We start from the raw sequence: 22,325 nt of genomic DNA, 5'->3' as shown, positions 1-22,325 counted from the left end.
AATCAATTTTAAGTTACAGGTATCATGATGGAAAGCAAAGAAAAGCAACAACGATCGGCTGGTGCGACAAACAAACCGAACGAAACCGAACGAGCATCAAAACGAGGATGGAAATTGATTGAAAATGATATGCTTGTGTAAGGCGAGTATTGTACCGTTAAAAATACTTACTAAAACCGGTGCTGGTCTTATCCTGAATAGCTGCTCGCAATTGTGTGCGTGTGCGCGTTCGTATTTCCGGCGTAAAGGAAGAAAATACGAAGGGCAAAAATCAAATTCACGTGGAAAAACGGTGCAGGAAAATTGGATTTCGATAGGAAACATATGTTTCGTTACTTAAAATAAACAACGTGCGTTTTTTTATGGTTGCTTTCTCCACCTGTTTGCTAGAGGATTTGAATCTGTGTCGGAAGTAATAAAAGCACGCTGTCGAAAGTTGAAGAAACCCGCCACACATCCACAAGCAAACATTGAAAACACACACGCACGTGGGTAGGACTTGCTAAGAGAGCTAGAGCTAAAAGTTGGCAACACCTTTACATACGGGGTTCGATCCCCGCAACATATGGCACGGTTAGAGACTTACGTCCTACGCCCTACCAGTTACTCACCTCAACCGGCGGTGGGGCACTTCTATATGAAGGAACTATTTTAAAAGTAACAGAACCGCGCGCGTCCCGCAGCAATCGCTGTAATTGACTGACTGTTTGATGCTGCACCGGCTGGCCGTTGATTTCCCGTATCTCATCGCCAACGTGCAGCGTGGCCTGCCGATGGATCATGCCACCGTGCATGATCCGGGCCACGATGCACCGGCCGTCTTCGGTCATCTTCAGCGTTATACCCTGGTAAGCGAAAGAGAGCGAGAATAAAAAACACCGCCGAAGGATGCTTAGTCCACGTTTTGTTGGCGTTGGGTGGCCATGGTTGTCGCTTACCATCGGTTCGTCGGTGTTCTTCTGGAATTGCACCAGCCGGACGCGCGTAACGTGCTGTAGCTCACCGGCGTCACCGTTGTCGATTTCATCGTTTCCGCCGTTCAGGTAGGGCGCGATCGGTGGTGGCGTTACACGAAGCGCTTCTTCGCCGTATACTTCCCTAGCTACCACGTCATGCGTGTGTAATAGAGCCTGCAAATGAAACGGAAAGCCCCGGTTGAAAGGGTGTTAGTGTATCGGATGCAGAGGAATGCGATTATGTTGCTGCCGTTTGTTGGGAAATTGATAATGCACTAATGGAATACTCGACCCAATAAACCTACCGGACCTGCTCGACAGGCGCAAGTCGTAACACACACTACAGGCGATTGTGCTACGCAGCTAAACACAAATTAAGGTTAACGTTTTGTTGACGTTGATACGGTTTATTGAGGTGATGGTGGTCGGATGGGAATGCTACTGCCAACAGCACATGAAATGCGGCACACGAACAGCAAACGTCACTGAAACAAATGTCACAATTGCTGTCAATAAAAGCCGTCTTGAGCGTACGATCGTGCCTGTCGTTTACATAATTGCATCGGCTTCAAAACCCAGAACTATCCAGTAGTGCAGCAACTTGTTCGGCAGCGTGCTTGTTTCTTGCTGACGCAGCCAAGGCACAGAAGCGAATAATAGAATTTTGCAACAAATCTCCGCACACCACTTCTCCGGCACTTCAGAAAAGGGAGATGGGGGGGGGGGGGGGAGTATTGTCACTGGTGAGATAGTTACTGGGTTTGCAATTCACGTGCGCCAATGCAGTATCGAATGATTCGGCATTTGGTTCGGTTTGGTCGTTGCAGATGTTTGCCGTTTGTATCCCAAACTGCAACAAAAGAAAATATTCGTTTGCAGTGGAACAAAATCCCTTTCACCTGAATAAGCATTAATGGGGGAAGCTGTTTTCCAACTCGGATCGAAAAAAGGTAAAACGCTAAACTAGTTTGACAAAAAAGGCAACCCAAGCTTTCAAACCGATCCAACAGATAAGATAGGTAGGAAAGGAACATAAATTCAAAATACTAAGAAATAGTACAAAATTGAACCGTCGAAACGCCCATAGAATCGTTGCCAAGGGATGTAAAGTTCGCTTGACTGGATAATCTCCAGTTTTCATCAGCATGATCGAAACCATTCATGTTTGAAACTTCGATTACGAAAGCGACAAGCGCACAAAGTCAATTATACGCCCCCTCCATCCGAAGCATTGAGGTCAGGATATTCGATTGATTGAATAAAGGGAACAGGGAATGATGACGAGCAATGCTGATTGGAGTTGGTTAGAACCGTTCCGTTTGCTGGTTAATGCTGGAAATTCTTTTTTTGTTCCAGAACAACAAGTTTTTTCGCATTTATTTTCCTTTACACTGTTAGAAAAGAGAGTTACTTTTACTCTGAATCTTCCACACTTGAGCTATCAATCAATTATTTTACGAATGCACGTAATCTTGATGGTATAATTTTTAACGTTTCATCTCATTAGTGTAAACCTACTCTTCCGCTTATTAATAGTTAAAATTGCTACAATGACGCCCGTGGCTCATTATGTTCCACTTCAAGTGTCTGATGCGGTTCGTGTTCACCATCATTTCAAACATTCTCCGCATTGTCATGTCGGCTTTCAGGGTAAGTGGTTGCACTCATCGTACCATTTGCCTCTTAACAACCTGCCTGGGAGTGTCGGTAGGATGTAAAAATTTGCATTTCAATGGAACTACAGTATGCCTCTTCTCCTTTTACCCCACCCAACACGGTGCACACACTATCGTTAGCGTTAAGATACAGTATATCGTCAGCAGAAATCTAGATTTAAGACTGTTGGGTGGCATGTAAGAAGCTCGGCCTTGGCACTACTGCTTCTTACCGAATCGATACTCTCTCTGAGTGTTTTTCTTCCGTTTCTTTGGTTAGCGTGTTCGCCTAACAACTTGAACAAATATAGTAACTGTGTGGCTGCGCCGTCAGAGGACAGTTAGTTTGATGTGTACTTAGAATTGTCAAAGGATTTGCTGCGACTGCCGGTGACAGTAAATAGTTTTGGATCATGTGGTTCCGGTAGCAGATGATGTACTTCCAGCAGGAAATGGATGCCTCAGCTTGCTTCATTCTAGCTCGCCTAGTTCATTCGCTATAACTTCTTCGTTCGAAATTCATCCCCCAACTTACTGCTGGTACGTTGAATTGGAATATGTTTGGCAAAGTAAACGGTGTCTTGAATTTTACATCATTACATTGCGAATGGCAATCGAACAGCGTATGCTACGGTTTGCATACGCACTGCACACAGAGCAGTGGGTGTGAGAAGCGATTTGAGCTTCAGCATACGGGCCTCCGCCCTTTACAAAACCATCTGGTTAACGTATCGTATTGAAATGATTTATGGTACCCACAGTTTACACACTGCATTGGTAGGACGGCAAGCAGGTTCGTGGGTACTATACAATGGTGTCGCACTACCATAAATTTCAACAAATGCCAAAAGTGGTTGTGCAGCTGGAACATTTTTTTGTGAGTGGGTATTGCTCACTCAAGCTGTTGCTATTCTTAACCACATGCGCCTGAAGTACCTTCCGTTCGTTGCTGCTATATATTGTTTTGCTCTCTGCTTCTTTCATTCAACAGCAACTCGCACACTAGGGCTGATTTACCGCTGCGTAACGAATTTAAGTGATCCAACCTTGCCGAGGGAGAGAACACAAAAACGCACACAACTTCCTTCCAAAAAGGAGTGAAAAAATGTCTGAAATAAAAGTAAAACAGGACAGACAGCTTAAAAATTTAATGCCACCCTCCAAAACAATGCTTGATTGAAAAAGTTTGCATTTTTTTGTTTTGGGTGTTGTAACCGTCACCATATTGTTACATGCGGTTTTTACAACAGTCGTTTGTTGTTGGTTTTTGGTGAGGTTTGACAGTTTTTTTTTTGGCAGGGTGCATGTAACTTCCTGTGGACTGTTCACACAATGTGTTGCAATAATATTCAGCAAGCCGCGTTTTTTTTTTTGAAACGAAGTACTATGCGTCTCCATTGTAGTGCAGCACATGGGAAGTGAAGCACCATGCGTCTCCATCAAATTTGATAAAATATTTTGTCGAAATTTTTCAAACGTAAATGTTACGCCCACAAAACATTAGATTTTGTAAAATAAAAGAGGGCTTTTTTTGACACAGGATGTACGGTATTCTTTGCAAAATTGATTCCATTTTGTCAGTCCTTGGAAAAAAAGTCACATAACGTACACAATTTACGAAACACTTTACAACGATCGCTTTGAAAGAAAACAATGAAGCGTGCAAGCAATGAATTTGCAAAACATGTCTTGGCCAGAATGTGTGCCTCATCGAACCCCTGGTTTTGTTTGTTTGAAAATGCAATCACGAAAGAATTGTAGTTCACTGCGAATGGCGGCAGATAGAGGAACGAAGCCTCGCGGAGGAAAGAGTGAAGCACTGTACACCAATAAAAATGCAACCATGCTGAAAATACTGATTTGCATTTCGCGCATCAAAGGAAGGGAGAAAAAAACCAAACTGTGCCATAAAATTCTCTTTTCTCTTATTTGATATGCGTATTTGTTTTCCGTTTTTTGCTGCGTTTTGTTTCTTTACTCTAAAGAAGATGAAGGGCAGCAAACACGTTAAAAGTAGCAACAACGAAAAACACAAAAAAAAACAAAATCCCATAATATTGCAACCTTTGAGATTTCAACATCATTTTCCCTTAATTTACTAGCTCCGAATACACCAAACGAAAGGAAGGAAAACCTCCGGACATGAAAATGATTATAAACTGCTGGGTTGTGAAAGAGTTATTGCACTCATTATCGTGATGAAAGATAATGCGGTTGGTCAGCTGCAGTACCAGAGAAAGTAGAGAAAAAAAAACATGTTCACCCTTTTTATTCTATGGAGACTTCATCACTCGGCCGTCCATTTGTCACAAAAAAGCAAGCGCGAAAAGATTGTTGGCGCTATGCCGATTGCAATGGAAAGAAGCTTAATATTGTCGCACACAAACACACACCTTAAAACGAAAGGGCGTGCACACAAATCCATTTGAAAACTTTATACTGGTCTGTTTGAAGCTGATGTTGCCAGGGCGCGAGTTTTTCGAAAAAGTCGCTTTATTATTGTTTTCACAGCAACAAAACGGAGTGCATGAGTAGACGCACTGTACGCGCTCGATTTCTCCTTTCAAATACACGCAAAAACAGTTTTGTTGCCGGAATGTTTATTTAGAACTGTTTTTATAGCACTGTGCTTAGCCGAGCGCCTCAGAAAAACACGAAAAGCTCCAAAAAAAGCGCCTCAGAAAAACACGAAAAGCTCCACGAAAATTTATCCAAAACGAAGCGGAAGTAACGACCAGAGTTAAGTTGTGCGTTAAAGTAGCGATAAATTTCTAAACGCATGGACCGATGACCGGTTAAATAAATTCCGGGCTGGAAGTTTTATTTTTTGTACATTGCCTTCTTGGTAAATATTATCACACACCACACAACATCAAAGAAAGTAGGCTCTTGGAAAAGCCTAGCTGTGTTTACATGTGCCATGTTTAATGTTTTATGATGCCATGCCCTATGGCAGGAATTTATTTAGCGAAATTGCAATCCGTGGTTGCAGTCACAGGGATTTTAATATTCACAAAGTATATGGAATGAAAAAAAAAATCCCACACACACCGATCGGAGAGCGATGAGTTGGAGTTTTTATTTTTTTTAATGCGTATTGGATCAGAATGCTTCAGTGGTATCATGCACGATGGAAAGTTTAACACATAAAAGAGATCAAAAGACATGATGGGATGCTTTATTTATGAATTCAAGTATAAATTCTTGATAATAAATTATAAATAACTCATCTTCGTAAAGAGTTTTATCGCGTTGTTGATAGAAGAGAGTCAATCAACTGATTGGATTTTGAAAAATAACTCAAAATTCATTCTAAAAATCGAACTTCACTTTAGTGCTGCTCTATAGTCATCGAGAATTTTAGAACGTATGAATATTATTCCCGGTAGAAGTAATTAAAAACGTCCCATTTACAATAGCCCAAAAGGCTTTCGTAATAGCGCATCCATTTGCAAGACCAATTCCCATAGCAGCGTTACTTTCTATCCAATAGCGTAATGACATTACATCCTTTGGACATTCGACATTGTTGGACTGTAACTGATCGGCTGTCTCGACCACCAAAAATGTTACCAGCCCTTTGGCCTTTCAGTTCTCGGCAGCAGCAAGCCAATCATAGCGTTGCGTCTGTCTGTGAGGCGTACAGAACCATTCAAACGCAACAAGCTGCCGCCATGACACCGCTGGGATTACTGGCTCACGTACGAACATGTCAAATGTGTAGGATTAATTTAACACTGCAGACCGATAGATTGTTGAACTTTGGTACGGAAAAGAAGAGAGAAGGAGAGTGAGTGAGAGAGAGAGAGAGAAAATACGCAGCAAAAGCATTCATATATGGAACATTGATTGGATGATTTTTACTCAACAAACTGCTGAAGCATTTTCCCATTCGATAATTGAACTTTCCCACTATTTAAAACAAGTGGTTTTATGCTTTCGCAATCAAAATCAACCCACAGCTGAAATGACACAAAAACCAAAAAATGGGCCAAATAAAGTGAGAAAGTTGATCACTGGCTGAAACATTAATTAACGACACAACCACCCTTAAAACTCGTCATCCGAAGCACATCATAAAAAGTTGTTAATGTTTAAAAGTGGGAGAGAGAGTTTTGCATTTATTGATTCGAATGAGTGAAGCGGAAAATAAACGAGTTAAGCGACAAATAGCGAAAGATGCAGACCGTCGAGTTGATTAAAATTGAATGAACCTTAACAATGACAGCTCACACACAACGTCCGAACTATATAATCCAGTAATCTTTATCGCCGGGCTTTTGGAATCATGATTTTGCTCGCATGCGTGTGTGTGGCACACTGTGGCAATTTCCACTTATGGTGCGATAAGTGCATATTTCACGATGCTCCAAAAACACACGAAAACAAGACTGATGAGCTTCAAGAATGCTTGATAAAGGTAGGTTAATAAAATTTTAGAATAAAATGGTAGAAATATTCAGCATACATTCACAAAACCACTTCGCTACTGTGGCGGCAAGACACGGCACTAAACATAATCATATTCATAGTGGTTTTGCCGTTTATTTAGGCAAACGCACGTAACAAAATCCAGCTTTCGCCAGCAGGCGTGTACTGTGCTGCGTTCGCGTTACCGTGGCGCAACGTTCCGGGAAGGATTTTCCAAAATGTCCAACAGCAAAATGTATGCAAACATTATGCTCGCTCCTAGTGGGATTTCCCATCATACAAACAAAAAGAATCACTAGGATCTAGGGTTGCAAAAAAGATATACACACAAACATTCTCATGCGCGTCCTGTAGAGTACATTTCGTGCGCTACTTCCGCATGCTGTGTTGATTACCACAGTCAGCGAAGTATTGGATCTGGAAAGGATCAAGCGCACCCACTCGAACGGGGGCGAATATGGTTCATACATCATTTCGTTTATAGTCCCGGTACGCATATAAATAGAGATTAGGCTGTTGTAACTGTCGAAACTTTCACCAACTCGAATCAATGAAAAGTTTTCCCACATGTCATCACGAAACTTTTCTCCATCCACTCCACTAAGGGTGTGTGTGTAAGTACGCGAATGAGGAAGAAATATGTTTATAGAAAATCCTTCTATAATGCTCTTGAACACCTCAGTGCATAATCGTACATTCTTTATCGACGCTGGAAGCAGCGAGCAGCACGAGCAGCAGCTTCAAGTTCAAAAAACGGGGGATAAACTTTTCTTACACATCTTTTACACTCGACGAACTCGCTCGCCACGATTCCCGCTACTTGAGACTTTTTACACTCCTTTTTGTTGCAAACACTTTCAATTGTGGGTGATAATTATGATGTCGTTGCATGAGCGAGTCATTCCAGCGAATCTGAGCTGCTTGAATGAAATTTTAAAAGAAGATGAGAGCATAAAGGCATGCTTCAGGGCAGGGAACAGGTCACAGAAACGAGTAAGTTTGTACCTTTTTTCGCTTTGATGAGCTAATACTGTGGCATTCGAGTTGAAAAAGAAGTTATTATAGCGTCCTATCTCTGATGGTATGATGAATCAAGCCGCACCAACGATTCAAAGCCGAAGCTGGCGATGTGAAGTTAATCATTTGCAAACGGTGTGGTAGTGAGTGCGTGTGTGCGTGTGTGTTTTCTGTCATAATTTGCACTATGAATATTTATGAGCAGCGTTTAAGCCTATCCCTGCGTGTGACAAAGATTAGTTACAGCTTTGCTACGCTTCAAACAGAAACTCAGCCAGCAGTATGGTGTTTTTGAAGTAAACTAAAAATCTAAAAAAAAAAAACTCGTTAAAGTTAAAATCAAACTACGAACCACAGCATGATATAAAAACGCTGTAAGTCACTCCTGTGTTGAAGGTCATATTTTGAGAGTCACATCTGCTGGTAAAAATAGAGTGGTTTTTATCCATCGTACAGCAAATTCAACGCAAGAACGCCAGTTTTTCACATCAGTTCCGATAAGAAAGGCATTTTATCATGCCAAATGCTTCCTAGCGAAATTTATTATCATCACTATCTTTCCATCTGCTTTATCTCGAGCAGAGTTGCAGACTACACAGTGACGGGTAATGTGTATCGGAGCATGTAAAATAAATATTTTTAATATAAAATGGAGTCACTGTAGGAGTAGTTGCAAATCAAAAAAAGTAACTTGCATGTTTAAATTATCTTTCCAACTGCTTTATTCGCTCACATATTGCTCTCGTGGGTATTCACAAAAGGTACATACACTCGATCAACATCACGCAAGTGAAAAGTGTACAATCATTTCATGCGGGCACCGGTTTGTTCAAAAATATGTATATCTGTACCTCACAAAAGGGACTAACCACTTGCCAGTGCCACAGAGTAATGTACTGTGGCGCCAGCAGCTAGGATATGTTCCAAATCCATCCAATTAAACTCTGAACCAGCTTTGTTGCCAGGGGATTTTTGTTCACTACCCTTTTTTTCTTTGAAAACAAACACAAAGCATAAACCACCGAAATATTTTTTTCCTGTAAAAACAAAGAAATGGAACCGCATTTACCAAGAAAAACCAACGCAGGAAGATTGCGTTACTGAAATGATCACTTTAACCGTATGTGAAATAAAGCTGTCTTTGTCAAGGCACAACACGAAAATGCACGACCCCCCGGAAAACCAGCCACCAGCCCCAACCAGAAAATAAACGAACGTTTGCTTACTTTGTTAAGTTTGATTGAAAATCCAAATATCATAATTCATGAAGTTGTTTCATTTGCCGCCTGCACGTCTTCGCGATGTAATCCGTTCGGTAAGTTGCCACAAATTGCCCTACCGCATCCAATATCCACGGGCAGGATTATGGTGGTGGCAAGGGATGGTCGAATTAAAAACTTCTACACAAACACTCCGCGATGCCATCACCCTCACACACAGCGAGCAAAAATCTCACTCCACTCAACTGTTGTGCTCACCAGCCATTTCGAAACACTCATATTATTTTTATTATTATTTACACACGACCAAAACACAGCTCACAAACATTTGGCATTGTGGCAGGTTAAGCTAATTATGCAAATGTTACAATGCAACACATATCGGCGAACCATTTGCCCGTAACACTGACCACAACTCCAATTACAACCACTAATGGTCTAAAACTAAAAGTAACCACAACCCGCAAATCGTAACGCAAAAAAGAAAAACAAAACCCCGAAACACGACGTGGTGAACCCGCGAACTTCGATACCCGAGACCGTGCAAGGATACACGTACGTTTCGTCTGCGAGCACCGTCAGCAAACTGAACGACGATTGATAAGAAACGTTCTAGCTAAGCGCTGCTCACGTTGGAACCGATACCACCACACATACACGGGAACTCAGTGAACTCAACCACCGCGATAAGAACTCACGGTTTAGTGAGCGAGAGTGCTCTAAAGCTCTCCGTTCGTATAAGGACAACTTTTGAAAGCTTTTAACTTCCGGAAGCAACAGCAATGGTGTGTCGCTCTAAATAAGCTTCTTTGAGATGGAAGAGTGTTTGATGGAAACGAAGAAAGCTTGAAGCTAAAGTTTATTACACAAACGGAAAAGCTTTTGATCAGAAAAAGAGAGAGCATGTTTTTCTCACAAGGAAAACTTGCTATAAAAAGCACAAAGATTTCAATTGGTATCCTGATAGGGTGAACGCTTTTTGCTCAAGAGTCAAACACTCAGAGAACTAGAAAAAAGATGCTACGATGAAAGCTTTTTTATAGTGAATGTACCATGAAAAGCGTTACGTACAACTGGTATACCGGAAATCGTATAACAGTTGTAACGCAGAGCTATAACTTTTTCTTTAATTTTTTACACCAAATGCTAGCAGAGCTAAGCAGACCAAAAGCTCAGGAAAAAGAACGAAGTCTAAACATAATAAAACGATTAAATCTAATCTTGTTAAGCTAATATATAAAATCCCATTTTTAACACAAACTTGAAGGACAGCAATCAGTAAATTGCTCGCAATAAAATTTTGAACCATAAAACTGTACAATTTACAACATTCGCACACAAACATAAACCAATTGACGAGGCTAAACACACTGCCACGGTAGAATTCATTGGTAGCAAATAAGCAATCTTCGCGCCCCGGGTGTTTCGCGGGTGTAACAAGTCCAATGTCTATTTTTGCCCTCGAAATAAACAAAATAGACGTTGATTATGGAAGGTATTTCAATGAAATATTTACCCACAGTAGTCAACCTACTGCTGTATGCTGCTTTATGACGAGAGCCAACGGTGTGAATTGCAGTAAAGTGTACAAAGCCAAACACGGTACGGCTGTCAGTGATTTAATGTGATACTCAAATCGTGCCCTCGCTGGCCAGTGTGTCACGAGCTTGGTTGGGCATAGAGCGAACCAGGATGACGATGGATCGCTTATTATTGTGCTTACGAAGGTTGTAAACATGGTGAAGGTTTTAAAATTGCAAACTCGAGTGTGAAAATGTGTGAATCCGTTGAAGTGAGACAGGTAAACATCGGTAACAATCATTAAATGGGAGGTTGAATTGAAGCAAGGGCAAGCGGCGGATTAAATAATCAACTTGAAGCTCTCGCAGTGAGCGATGTCGGATGAAGTCACGATGGGCGAAACAATGTCAAAGACACAGTCTTACAGTTAACATTTGAATCGAACGCCAAATATTAGACTGCACGACCGCGTCTTCGCCAGAGTTTTTGTTTGTATCGAAATGTGATAAAAGAGTTTCAAGAGCGGATTTTTTTTTCACAGCTTCGATAGAATATAAAAAGTAGTAAAATATAGCATTTAAAGCACAGCACGCGAAACGAAATGATTTTAATTACAATTCACATAAGATACGTTACTTGTAGGAAATACTTATGAATTATTAATCAAAAAGGCAATCTAACGAAAATCGTTTATCGTCTCATGCAAACGATTTCTAAGTTAAGCGTGTGTCACACCTGCAAATCGTTCAAAGCAGCAACCTCATCTATAACGAGCCTAGTGTTTTGCCTTCGTAAACTAACTAATGGTAAATCTTACCGAAATTCCTTACAAAACCTCTTATATCTTATAACCATCTACATTCCGTTCAATTTGACTCACAACAAGCACCACCAAAAAAGACTGTTGCTCCTGAGCGGGCTTCGAACAGTCCACACTAATATCGTTGAACCGGAGCAACCACTGCAGGAGATTGATTAATGGTGAACGATGGAAGCAACTTCCGCGAGCCACCCAGCGATCCAAACCCGTAAGGACACTGGCGCAAAAAGGACACCATAAATCATTTGTCCACGTCCGCCACCACCACATTAAACATATCGCAACAACGATTCCGTTTGAGCCCCGTGTGTGTGTGTGTGAGCGGAGCAAACCACTCCGGGAGTTCCAGTGATGAGCACACTTCTTCGTGCGTTCGAGAGCAGAGCGTTTAAGGGCGAAGCGCAGCAGCATAGAACAATAGCAAATGAATAAATTATTACAAATCAAATGCAGCTTTTCTGCCACTTTCTGGTTTTGCTGAAGTGTTTGACAGACAATCGCAATGGTTTCGCATTAGCATATAACCTTTTGCGTACCGCGTAAAACCGTACACCACGGGGAAGCACTGCTTTGTTCAAGGTGTTCCTTTCGGGTTTACACTAGACCGAGAACAAAAGGCTCATTCAATTAGCGCCAATTTATCGTACCATTAGATGGCTGTGTGCGTGTGAGATAAACGCACTTCCATCATTTATGCTCGCAGCATAATCTGACAACACATCAATAACATCACTCGCTCGTGAATGTTTTCTCTAAAACATGCTTTGGTGGAGAAAGCAGGCAGCAAAAAAATCAATCACCAACATTTGAATGTGGCCAACCGCAGGCACAAACATCCCCACGGTTCAATGGGAGGGGATACGGTTCGATGGTTTGGTGTTTTTTTGTGTGTGTGTGTTCTTCTTCTTTATCGTCACCTTTTTGCACGGTGTTTCTCATCCGAATCGACACGAAAGTTCGTCTACCGTGATCCACTTTTGACGTGGTTCGTGCGGTACGACATGTGCATCGGCGGAAAATCCACTTAACACGCGCGCAACACACATACACAGACACCACCACCCAACACTAACCTAGCAAATCGACAACGAAGTTTATGCATTCATCTTCTTGACTTTAACGCAATGAAGGGAATAGAAGCAACACAAACGCCAGCTCAAAGTTGATTTGCATGTGCAAAAAAAAGGAAGAGCAAACTCAACAGGACCATCGCGCCAAACCACCAAACGAGAATGTGTGCATGTATCGTTCAAATTGAACGGCTCTTTCCACCAGTCGGCAGCATGGCGCAAAAAAAAGAGGGCAAATAGAGGCTCTAGCCCCGAGAAACCGCCCTTCACTTTGCGAGACGAAATCATTAGCATTTCGGGATCGCAGGAGAGTTGTTTGGTTTCGCTTTTATGCTGTTGGTCTCGTAGGTGTTTTTTGTGTGTTGTTGTTGCTGTATTTGGCATTTTTCAAACAGACAGGGTCCCAACGGATGTGAGAGAATAAAAAAAAAAAACGAACGAACTGGGAAAAATCAATCATTCGCACCATCGGCTTGCAGCTTTACACGGATCTTCCTCGTCGTGGTGCGTCCGCCAGTGTAGGAAAAATTGACCAACGAAGTCGCACCAGCAAACGGAAATTTACATTTTGCTCCATCCTCCCGCTAACTTTGATCCCCTGGCTGGCAAACATGTAAAATCCATTTAGATTATAAATTTTTACACTTTTCTGCTGCTTTTCTGTAAAGTGCTGTTACGTTGTAACTCCATCAAAGCGTTGTTTCAAACAATATTTTATTCCCAATGTGTGAGGTTCCGTTTTTCCCGCCTTTTAAATATGTTAAAGTTTTAAACTTTAATATAAAGAGCTTTCGCTGGAGACACTTTGATATGAATCTTCAATTTTTTTTTCATTTTCCACACAAAACAGAATCGTTTTCTAAGAATACAGAGCGTGGGATAAAAATAGTAGCTTGTGTGCAATCGTGCTAGAGATGGCTCGGCAGTGAAAAGCGGATGTCACATTCCTTTCCTTTCCCAGCCATCAACTCTACTACGGCCCCATACAATCATTCGCGCGATTATCGCTGACAGGTGAAATGCGTCCGAGTGCATCTCGTGCACAAACCCGGAAGCTGGCGAGAAATGGCCAAAATTCGTTTCTTCCTTCTATCCTGCAAACTGAACTGATGCAAGTAATGCATCCAGAGAATGCTTTCAGCGCTAAACTCACCCGGACAGGCCACTTTTCAATTTACTTTGCCACTCTTTCGGTGGAGATGGTGGAGGTGGTAGTTGTGCGCGCATCATTAACACACTCGCCACCCCTAGCTGGCTGCTCGCTATCAGCCGGTGCAAACGGAACAACGAAAACGCGTTTGATTGAGTTCTCGCCATCCGGTGTCGATCCGGGAGATGGCTGGCTCAATCCTTCTGCCAGCTAACCGGGCATCCAATGCCAACGTCAGCGCATCCACGTCAGCGAATTTTACCGTTTACTGACACGGAACGATGGCATCACTCGCTCCGGATGAACCGCCGAATGGAACCTGCGCTGTGCGTAAGCGCTACACCATTTGACCGGATTGCCACGGAGCGGGCGAACAGACAGTTTAGAAATAGCATAGCCAAAATCCTACCCGATTATGTCTTTCCATGGAAGGAGCGATGTGAAACATGAACCACAATTGTGCAAATGTGTAACGTGTGGTATAGGTATGTAGCGAGTGTAGTAAGTCAATCGGTTTGGTTTTTGAAACGTCGAAACATTGCGAGTGTTTTGTCAAGAAGGGTGGGCATTCGGGTTGAAGCAAGGAGGGCTATCGGTCGTACACGAATAGCTGCCAAGCTGCTGTGGCATCGGTAGTTTTAATTAATTGCAACAATTGATAAGATGACTCCCGATGACACAACATTGAAACATAACCGTGGCTACCGTGTACCGAGGACACGGCATCATCGTCGTGCTACGGGGGCAAGATTGTGCGAACGCGTTACTACTATTAATTTCCCCGGGGATCCATTTATGCCTAGATGAATTAATGCGCACACCGGGAGCTTTGATCTGCCGGGCACGGTGGAAAGGGTTTTTCAACACGGGGGTTGGTTGTGCGTTGACGGAAAAGACACGGGGTGCGAGGTTCGAAAGTAATTTATTTTGCACCGCAAAGCACCACTTCGGTGAGCATTTGATACAAAACCGGCAAGGATTCAATCAATCTAGGAAACTTGTCGCTGAAGAGGTCAGCCGAGCATAAGCTGTATCCACTCTTCTCGATGAATCGCAATAGCGGAGATAAGTTTGTGTGTTATGGTTCAGATCCTAAGTGTAATAATTCTGAAAAAAAGTACCTTAAATACCATATGGAAAACCCCAAAACAGTACCTTTCTAAATCAAACTCCACGAAGCTGCCCACGGCAGAAGGAGAACATTACTGAACCATCCTTTGTTGAATGACTTCAAAAAACTTGTGCCTCAACCATAAGAATACCGTCATTAGTTTGGTTTCAGGTGGTCCAAAACGAACCTTGCCGAGCATCCTTCCATAATTGACAGGGTCGGAAAATCGTCAGTCATACGGGACCGGGAAAGAAAATTGCAAACGTAATCCTTATCCATCATTGTTACGGGATTTATTCGATTTTTTGTTGTTGCCAGCTTCCCAGCTTAAGTACCGTTCGTGGCCGCAGTATCCCGGGCAGCAGCAACAGGCTTTATCGTAAACGATGTGTTAATTTTATGTTCCATAATCCACCCATAAAACAAATGCATTGTTGTTTTTTTCTCTTCTTCTTCATTGGTTTTGTGGCTATTTTTTTCTCCCAAGCTCGGCAAAAATGGCCAATGTACAGAGGCTAAAGTTTTTTGGTAATTTCCGGTCATCGTTGTTACCGCCTCTTCGGGTGCTCGGTGAAAGTGATTGAGAACCTTTAACTGAGTGTGCGGAACAGGGAGGGGGAGGGAAGGTTCCCGTTAGCCTCAAAATTCGTGCAAGCAAACACTGTACACACGGGAGGCGAGAGCAAATCTTTCGTTTATTAAATAATAAATCAGCTACTACTGGTTCTCTTCCAACTGCCGTACCCGTCGTATTTTCCTGCTTTTCCATTTGATTTCCTCGGTGCGCCTGCTGCTATTTGCCCAAGGGACGTCTTGCTTTCCCCCGGAGCTATGATTTTTCATTACTGGAAGCTGTTTTCATCCTGTTACGGAGGACCGCACTCCTAGACTAACAACAACCGGATAAAGCAACTCGACAAGCATCGGGCGCGCTTTTCCACCACTCGGGACGCGGTGGTGAAGAGCCAGGGAAACTTATCGACCAGAACAAACGCTACCAGGTCCAGGCAGTCACCAACACTCCAACCCATTTCATTCGTTCCGTTTCGTAATCACTACGAACGTTTTAGCTCATCGACGAATTAGTCAGGCGAGACCGCGCTTTATAGGATTTGAAATTTTCATCCCGCTTCCCCCAATGCCAACCCCGATTGGGGGAAAATAGCGGCAAAATGTCGCGTCCCGCCTGCTGCTCCCAACCGAAGGTGAGAGACCTACTCCCGGCACAATTAATTTGATAACTTTGAAACTGTGTGTTTCTGGTGTTTTGTTTTGTCGCCGCTGTTGGGACATCCCCCAACGGGATGATCCCATTAGGCTAATGACGGTGTTAATAATTTCCAACAGAAACGCAACCAGTTATCTGACGCAGCGTAGGCGCTTCTCTATTCACAACATCCGTCCGTGTGATTTGTTACCGATTTGCAAATAAATTGACCGAGAGCATCGTTGCTGCGGCTTAAACACTGCACAGCAATGTACGAGCTGGAGACTTTTGGTACGCAAAACAGCCGTTCAGCAGAACGCCGGAATGCCGGAAGTTAAGCATATCCATCCATTGTGATGATTGTGGCTCACAAAAAAAAAAAAAACAAAGCAGCAGGACAGAAAGAACAGAAATAAAAGTTTTTTAATCAAACGCTCTCTGCGGCTTGCCAAAGTGACACAAATTTAAAACGTGACATTCTCCGGGGGTTATAAAAAAAAGCATGGAAGCAAAAGCAAGTCCTTGGAGAAAATGGACAGCAGAGCAATGATTTCGAATTCTTAAGTTGGTTTTAGTATGTTTCTGTTGTTTCGTTTCCTTTTTTTTCCAAGGTACAACGTTTTCAATGCCTGCGGTAAGGCGACATTCAGGCGTTGGACGAAACGGAAATTGAGAAATGAAAATAAAATATAAAATTCACGTTTTCCCAAATTGCGTGACTTTCTTGTTCCGTTGATGATAGTTGGAGGATGGGAGCTGCTGAAGCATTAGCAGCATGCATACATTGTGAGATTAAGCGCACAGTTCTATGCTACAAGGGAGGATATTTTTGAAACAAGTAATATTTACATTGCACTCCAAAGCATGAGATTAAAAGTGATGTTTTGTCGCCCGCCCATTAGGCCGTTGAAATATTTCGAATCCTCTTATAGTTTCGTTTTCTGTTTTTGCTATTTAAATTGAACTTGAAAATTCGCGATTCAATGCATTTTATCAATAAAATATTCCACCACACAAATTGTACCACATCTCCTCCTCCTCAGTTCGTGAGTTTTATGATAAATTCATTAGCAAACGTATAGGTTTGAATAGAGTTTTTGACGAACAAAAATTTATGCCAGCAAATAAAAACACAATCGATAAATATCACCAACACACAAGCACACGCTGATGTTCGTCGAGTTCAGGTGTTTTACTGAAAATAAATTCAAGCACACAAAACCATTGAGTCGGGCAAAAAAATCATATGCACCCGTACTCATCTCGATTGTTCGCCATATTTCCACACATACACACAAAGACACACCCCCTATAACTTATACTTTTCAGCTGCAATAACGAAATCTGCGCAAATAAATGGTGAGAATTTCATTGAGTCTCACGTTTTTTTTTGTTTTGGGAATTTTCTTTCCCCGTTTATGACACTGTGTTGGTTAGTACAGCTTATGACGATGAGTGAAGGTGGGAACGTATTCACGGACAGATAAATAAATTCATGAATGGGTGCAAAAAAGTATTACTACCGATGAACACTATTTTTTTGATAAGATTTACGTTTATGAATGTTATGGTGGTCAGCGAATGTTTGCGAGTGCGTAGCGAACCAGTGAACCAGTTAACCTAAATAAAAACCCCAAAATGGATACAGATATGGCTGCAGAGAGTGTGTGTGTACAGATATTGACCAAGCATCCTCTAGAGTTTTGGCTCAGCATGAACCCATTAACGAGGAACCAAATTGTTACAACGTAAAAAATGACTAAAAAACAGATATACCTTTCATACTATTAAAATAATCTCTCACCATCAAATGAAATACAGATTACAGGCTAGTGGCGGGCCAGCGAGAAGCAGCACTTCAATAAATTATACGAAAATACAGCTCCTCATAAACGCCAGCCGTTGCGAAAATGTTTGTGTTCATCAAGCATGGTGGGTTTAAAATAAGCTTCCAAATTTCATAACACGGTCATCCATAACATACCATTACACAAAAGCTTGCCAGTAGGGTACGTTGGATTGCGCCAAACATTACAGATGGTCTGAAACCGCTAGCCCCCCACTCCCACCAGATAATGTAATCTCTAATGATGTCGACGGCGATGACGATAATGTAGCAAAGTTCATTAAACGCCAGAATACATTTGTATGTCATTTCGGATCACAAAACCGCAACGATTCACCTGCACAGGCGGTACACAATCTAGTGTTTTTTTTTGCCGGGAGTGTGATGACAAACGGATCAATAAACATCAACAGAAGCACGTTGTGAAAGAGGACCGTAGACCTACACAGAATATGACCGCCTGGTACTGGTGGTAGCGGTGGTGATGAACGAAAGCAAATCAAATCTATATTGCCCAGGAAATGCATTTCCAAACGGGCGGAATCGTTTTGATCGATAATAATGGTCATCAAATTTCGTTCGTCCTCGCTTTCAACCATCCTCTCCCCACATGCTGCACAGCAACCAAAAAAAAAAGGACCACTTCAACGGTCCAGTGCTGAAATCGATGTCATAATCGGATGAAAATATCGTGCGCGAAATGAAATGTTCAGCACAAATCACGAGTCCGCACGCGGACATGCCGGTTTCGGTTGCGCGTCGACCGTACACCCGACCATTCAAATTGACCATAAAGAATAACAATCCGTCACACGCGGCTGGAAAAATCAGCTTTTCCATCATACGGAAGCGAAGAATGTTCGGGGAAGCACAAAACAAAAACCAGAAAGAGCACGCTGGACCACGCAGCTTAAATAGAAACAAAGCACACAACCGACCGACCCAATTGAAAAGAGTGCAAAAATTGGACCAAAATCAAAATCTAATCAAATTGTTGCTCAGCACTAATCTTTTGCTTGTTGTTCTGTGTTTGATTTTCGAAAACCTTGCCCCTCACACACGCCGCTAGTGTCCGGCGATACCCGTAACCAAACTAAATCACACGCACACACACACACACACACACACACACACACACACACACACACACACACACACACACACACACACACACACACACACACACACACACACACACACACACACACACACACACACACACACACACACACACACACACACACACACACACACACAAACACATCTACGTGCACCCTTCACAGGTTTACAACGGCAAATCAGTCTCATTCTCTGTTCGTTAGCATATTCACTTCATCCATTTCATCCCGATCCGTTGAATCCTGGGCAGTGATTGATTTCGGAGAGAAAAAAAAAGAACAAAACTGCGAACCACACTTGTGATGACGTTCAGCAGTTTTTTTGTGTGTGCGTGGGTGCGTGTTGGTCCCATTCCCCTAAGGCACATTCAGCAAACTCACGGCGAAGTGTGTTTAGTGAGCTGGAAAAAAGGGACGCTTTTCCAAATTGTACCTCTCCTGCTGAGGGATTGAGGCGATGGAAAAAGAATACCAGCCAGACACGAAAATGCCCGACTTTGGTTCCTTCGTTGGTCAATCGAACACAATCCGATTGACCGATAGCCTAGCTTGGGGGCTAAGGGTTCGCCGAATCTCAGTCACACAAACTGTTTGCTTATTTGCTTTGATTATTGGGAACACGTTTTGGCTGCGTATGTGGTCGTATGATAACAGTAATAACGAGAATGTGTTCTATTCTACCGTGTGAAGTTTTTGGCCGGAAAGCAAGAAAACAAAAAATGCACTTAAAACGTTAACTTTTAAATTACATCACATAAAAAAAACAGGATTTTGATCGCCCTCGTCCATCGTTTTTCATTACACGAATGTGCGCATTAATTTTCCACATAAAGTTTATAGCACAATCATGCTGGAAATTACCGTCACACTTCATACTCCGGTTGTCGATGTCACCTCGTTTTTTTTCTGCATCACGAACAGACAATACATTTGACAGGCAGGCAGACGTCCCCAGGCCAGGGTAGTATATATATTGCATGACGTTGCAAACATTGGAATACAAGCTCTACATGCTTTGGCTGCTCTGATAAAGTGGAAGTACCACCAACTTGAAAAATCCAAACCAAGAAGAGCATCGAAAAGTCGGCAAAGAAGGAACATGGTTCCTTCGTTTCATTGCACAAAAAGATTCTTCACCAACTATACTGATGTGCGGGCGCCAACGTATTCACGGATTTGCTGTCATCTCACGAGCATCTCTTCCCCTAACAGAAATGCAACAAAACAGCGCAAATAGTACGCGCCACCGTGACACACATACGTGAGGGTAAAGGCTTCAATTTGAAATTTATTGCAACCAGCAACGGAATGTGACTTTGCCCCCGTGGAACGTATGCAACCCGTGTGACACGAAACGACGCCACCGTCCGGGGTTTGGTTGGACGCGCGGAGCAACAAATTTGTACCTGAAGAAAAATTATGTGCTAAACATAAAAGACGAACATACCAAATGATTTCCCCTCACGACCGCCTGCACGGTTTGCCATTGCGACTTTAGCCGAAGCCACCGAAAAAAGCATTCCGCCAGGCACGATCCCTAACTGATCTTTTGGTCCCCTATTTTGTTGACATTCTGATGGTCTGTTGGTATGTGGTAGGTCGTTTCCGGGGAGGGTTTGAGAGTTGCTGGTTTTGCCCCCGATTGTCCTTTGGCATAGCGGGGTGATGCGCCCTTCCCGCTTGTGCACGTACTTCGTGACGCGATTTATCGTTTCAGCCATTTTGTTACTGCTATCTGTACCAGTAGCTCATTCGGACGTTCTTTCGGTGCGGGGTCTTTGCTGTACGTAGTTCACGCTGCTGCTGCTGCAAGAAAGTCCTAGCCGCCGGAGAAATACCGTCACAATATTGTGCTTTAGTGATTTTTCATGGAACTTCGGGTCGGTCGCTTTTGTAGCGTTTCGCCGCCAAGCGAGAACAGTGCAATGAGAATAAACAACTGGAAACTAATAAATTAGAGCCACATCACCACTTAATGGAAGCTTGCACGTGGAACATGAAAAGCTACTTAAAGCTTAGTTTTACTTCTATTTTGTTATTAAGTGTATGAAATAGATGCCTTCCTTTTTCTCTACGAGGAGCAGATAATTGTGATATTAATTTTTCATACAAAAGTTTACCTCCTTAACGGATACATAGCACCATTTATAAGACAATCATATTTAGGACATGAAAAACAGCACTGGCTGTACCAAAAAAAAAGGACATAAATTGTCAGAAAAATGTTTCGTCAGGAATCTGATAAAATCTTCAACCATCAGTTTCAGGCTTTGTAATGCACAACTAAGCTCGCATCCCAAATACCCTCACACACCCGTCTGCTTTGCTGGGTTTGTCTCGTGCAATCCCGCAGCTTCAATTTTTGGGTATGTATGTCATACGAAAAAAAAAATTTGGAAAAGGAAAAATGGGCGCATCCTGAAATTCGAGCAGGTTGTGCGCCCCCAGGTACACCAATAAAATGTGCAAAAATTCCTCCTTTGATTTATGAGGCACGCAATGAGATTGCGCTTTGAGAGTAGCGTCAGAATTGCCGTCCTTCCCTTCCTGGTCCAAGAAAATGGTCCTGCCTTAGAACGAGCATGGCGCTGGTTTTTACCAGCTTCTTTTTATCGGCTTAGTGCGCTATTTACGAGGTTTAATCGGTACTGATTCATGTTCACGAGTGAAGTAGTTACAAGGAACAATGATACGGCAGAAGTAAAAAGAAAAAAACTGCGTCACAGGTGGAAAAGTGGCTTTTCCGGAGTTGGAATGTGTGCCTCGTGTGCCAGGCACATTTTTTGACGCACGAAATTCAATGAGAAATTTATGAAGCATTGCTCAATTACATTTCGAAACAACGGGGGACCGACCGACCGGTAAAACCATGAGAGTTGAGCAAATAATTGTCCCAACTCTGCCGCTTGGTAATAAAAAGCAGGAGGGGCACGGTTAGAAGAATGTCACGTCTTGGCGTAAGCCTCTCACAGACGTGGCGTTTTTCGGGCACAATACTAATGCCAACTAGACATATTGTGTGTACGGGATTAATGGAACCACTCGTGTGCAGCTGTGTTTGAAAAGCTGATCACGGGCACAGAGTTTGAGAGGCTGGATGGACTGGAGAAAATGTTTGCTTGAAGTCTTTGCAGTCCGGAAGCAGACAAAGGCGTGCAGAATCTTTAAATGAATGCCACAGTGGGGGAAGATTAAATTAATCT

General features: G+C 42.6%; 2 protein-coding genes across 11 annotated transcripts in view; both read right to left on the bottom strand.

Moving 5' to 3' along the window:
- Nucleotides 1–22,325, bottom strand: part of LOC126559365 (AP-2 complex subunit sigma) — a 576,875-nt gene that overhangs the window by 9,383 nt on the left and 545,167 nt on the right. The window lies entirely within an intron of this gene.
- LOC126556989 (peripheral plasma membrane protein CASK) overlaps nucleotides 1–22,325 on the bottom strand; it is a 210,257-nt gene that overhangs the window by 4,777 nt on the left and 183,155 nt on the right. For 8 of the 10 annotated variants that reach the window (XM_050212593.1, XM_050212596.1, XM_050212598.1 and 5 more), the window contains 3 exons: nucleotides 939–1,130; nucleotides 612–845; nucleotides 172–201 (listed from right to left, as the gene is read on the bottom strand). In XM_050212593.1, the coding sequence (XP_050068550.1) occupies nucleotides 172–201; nucleotides 612–845; nucleotides 939–1,130 (456 nt within the window). The remainder of the gene's footprint in view (nucleotides 1–171; nucleotides 202–611; nucleotides 846–938; nucleotides 1,131–22,325) is intronic. The other 2 variants (XM_050212595.1, XM_050212600.1) reach the window with 1 other exon arrangement.

Source organism: Anopheles maculipalpis, chromosome 2RL (genome assembly GCF_943734695.1).
Source record: "Anopheles maculipalpis chromosome 2RL, idAnoMacuDA_375_x, whole genome shotgun sequence".
NCBI classification, from domain to species: domain Eukaryota; kingdom Metazoa; phylum Arthropoda; class Insecta; order Diptera; family Culicidae; genus Anopheles; species Anopheles maculipalpis.
Note: the sequence above shows the minus strand (reverse complement) of the source record. Positions and strands in the feature narration are given on the sequence as shown.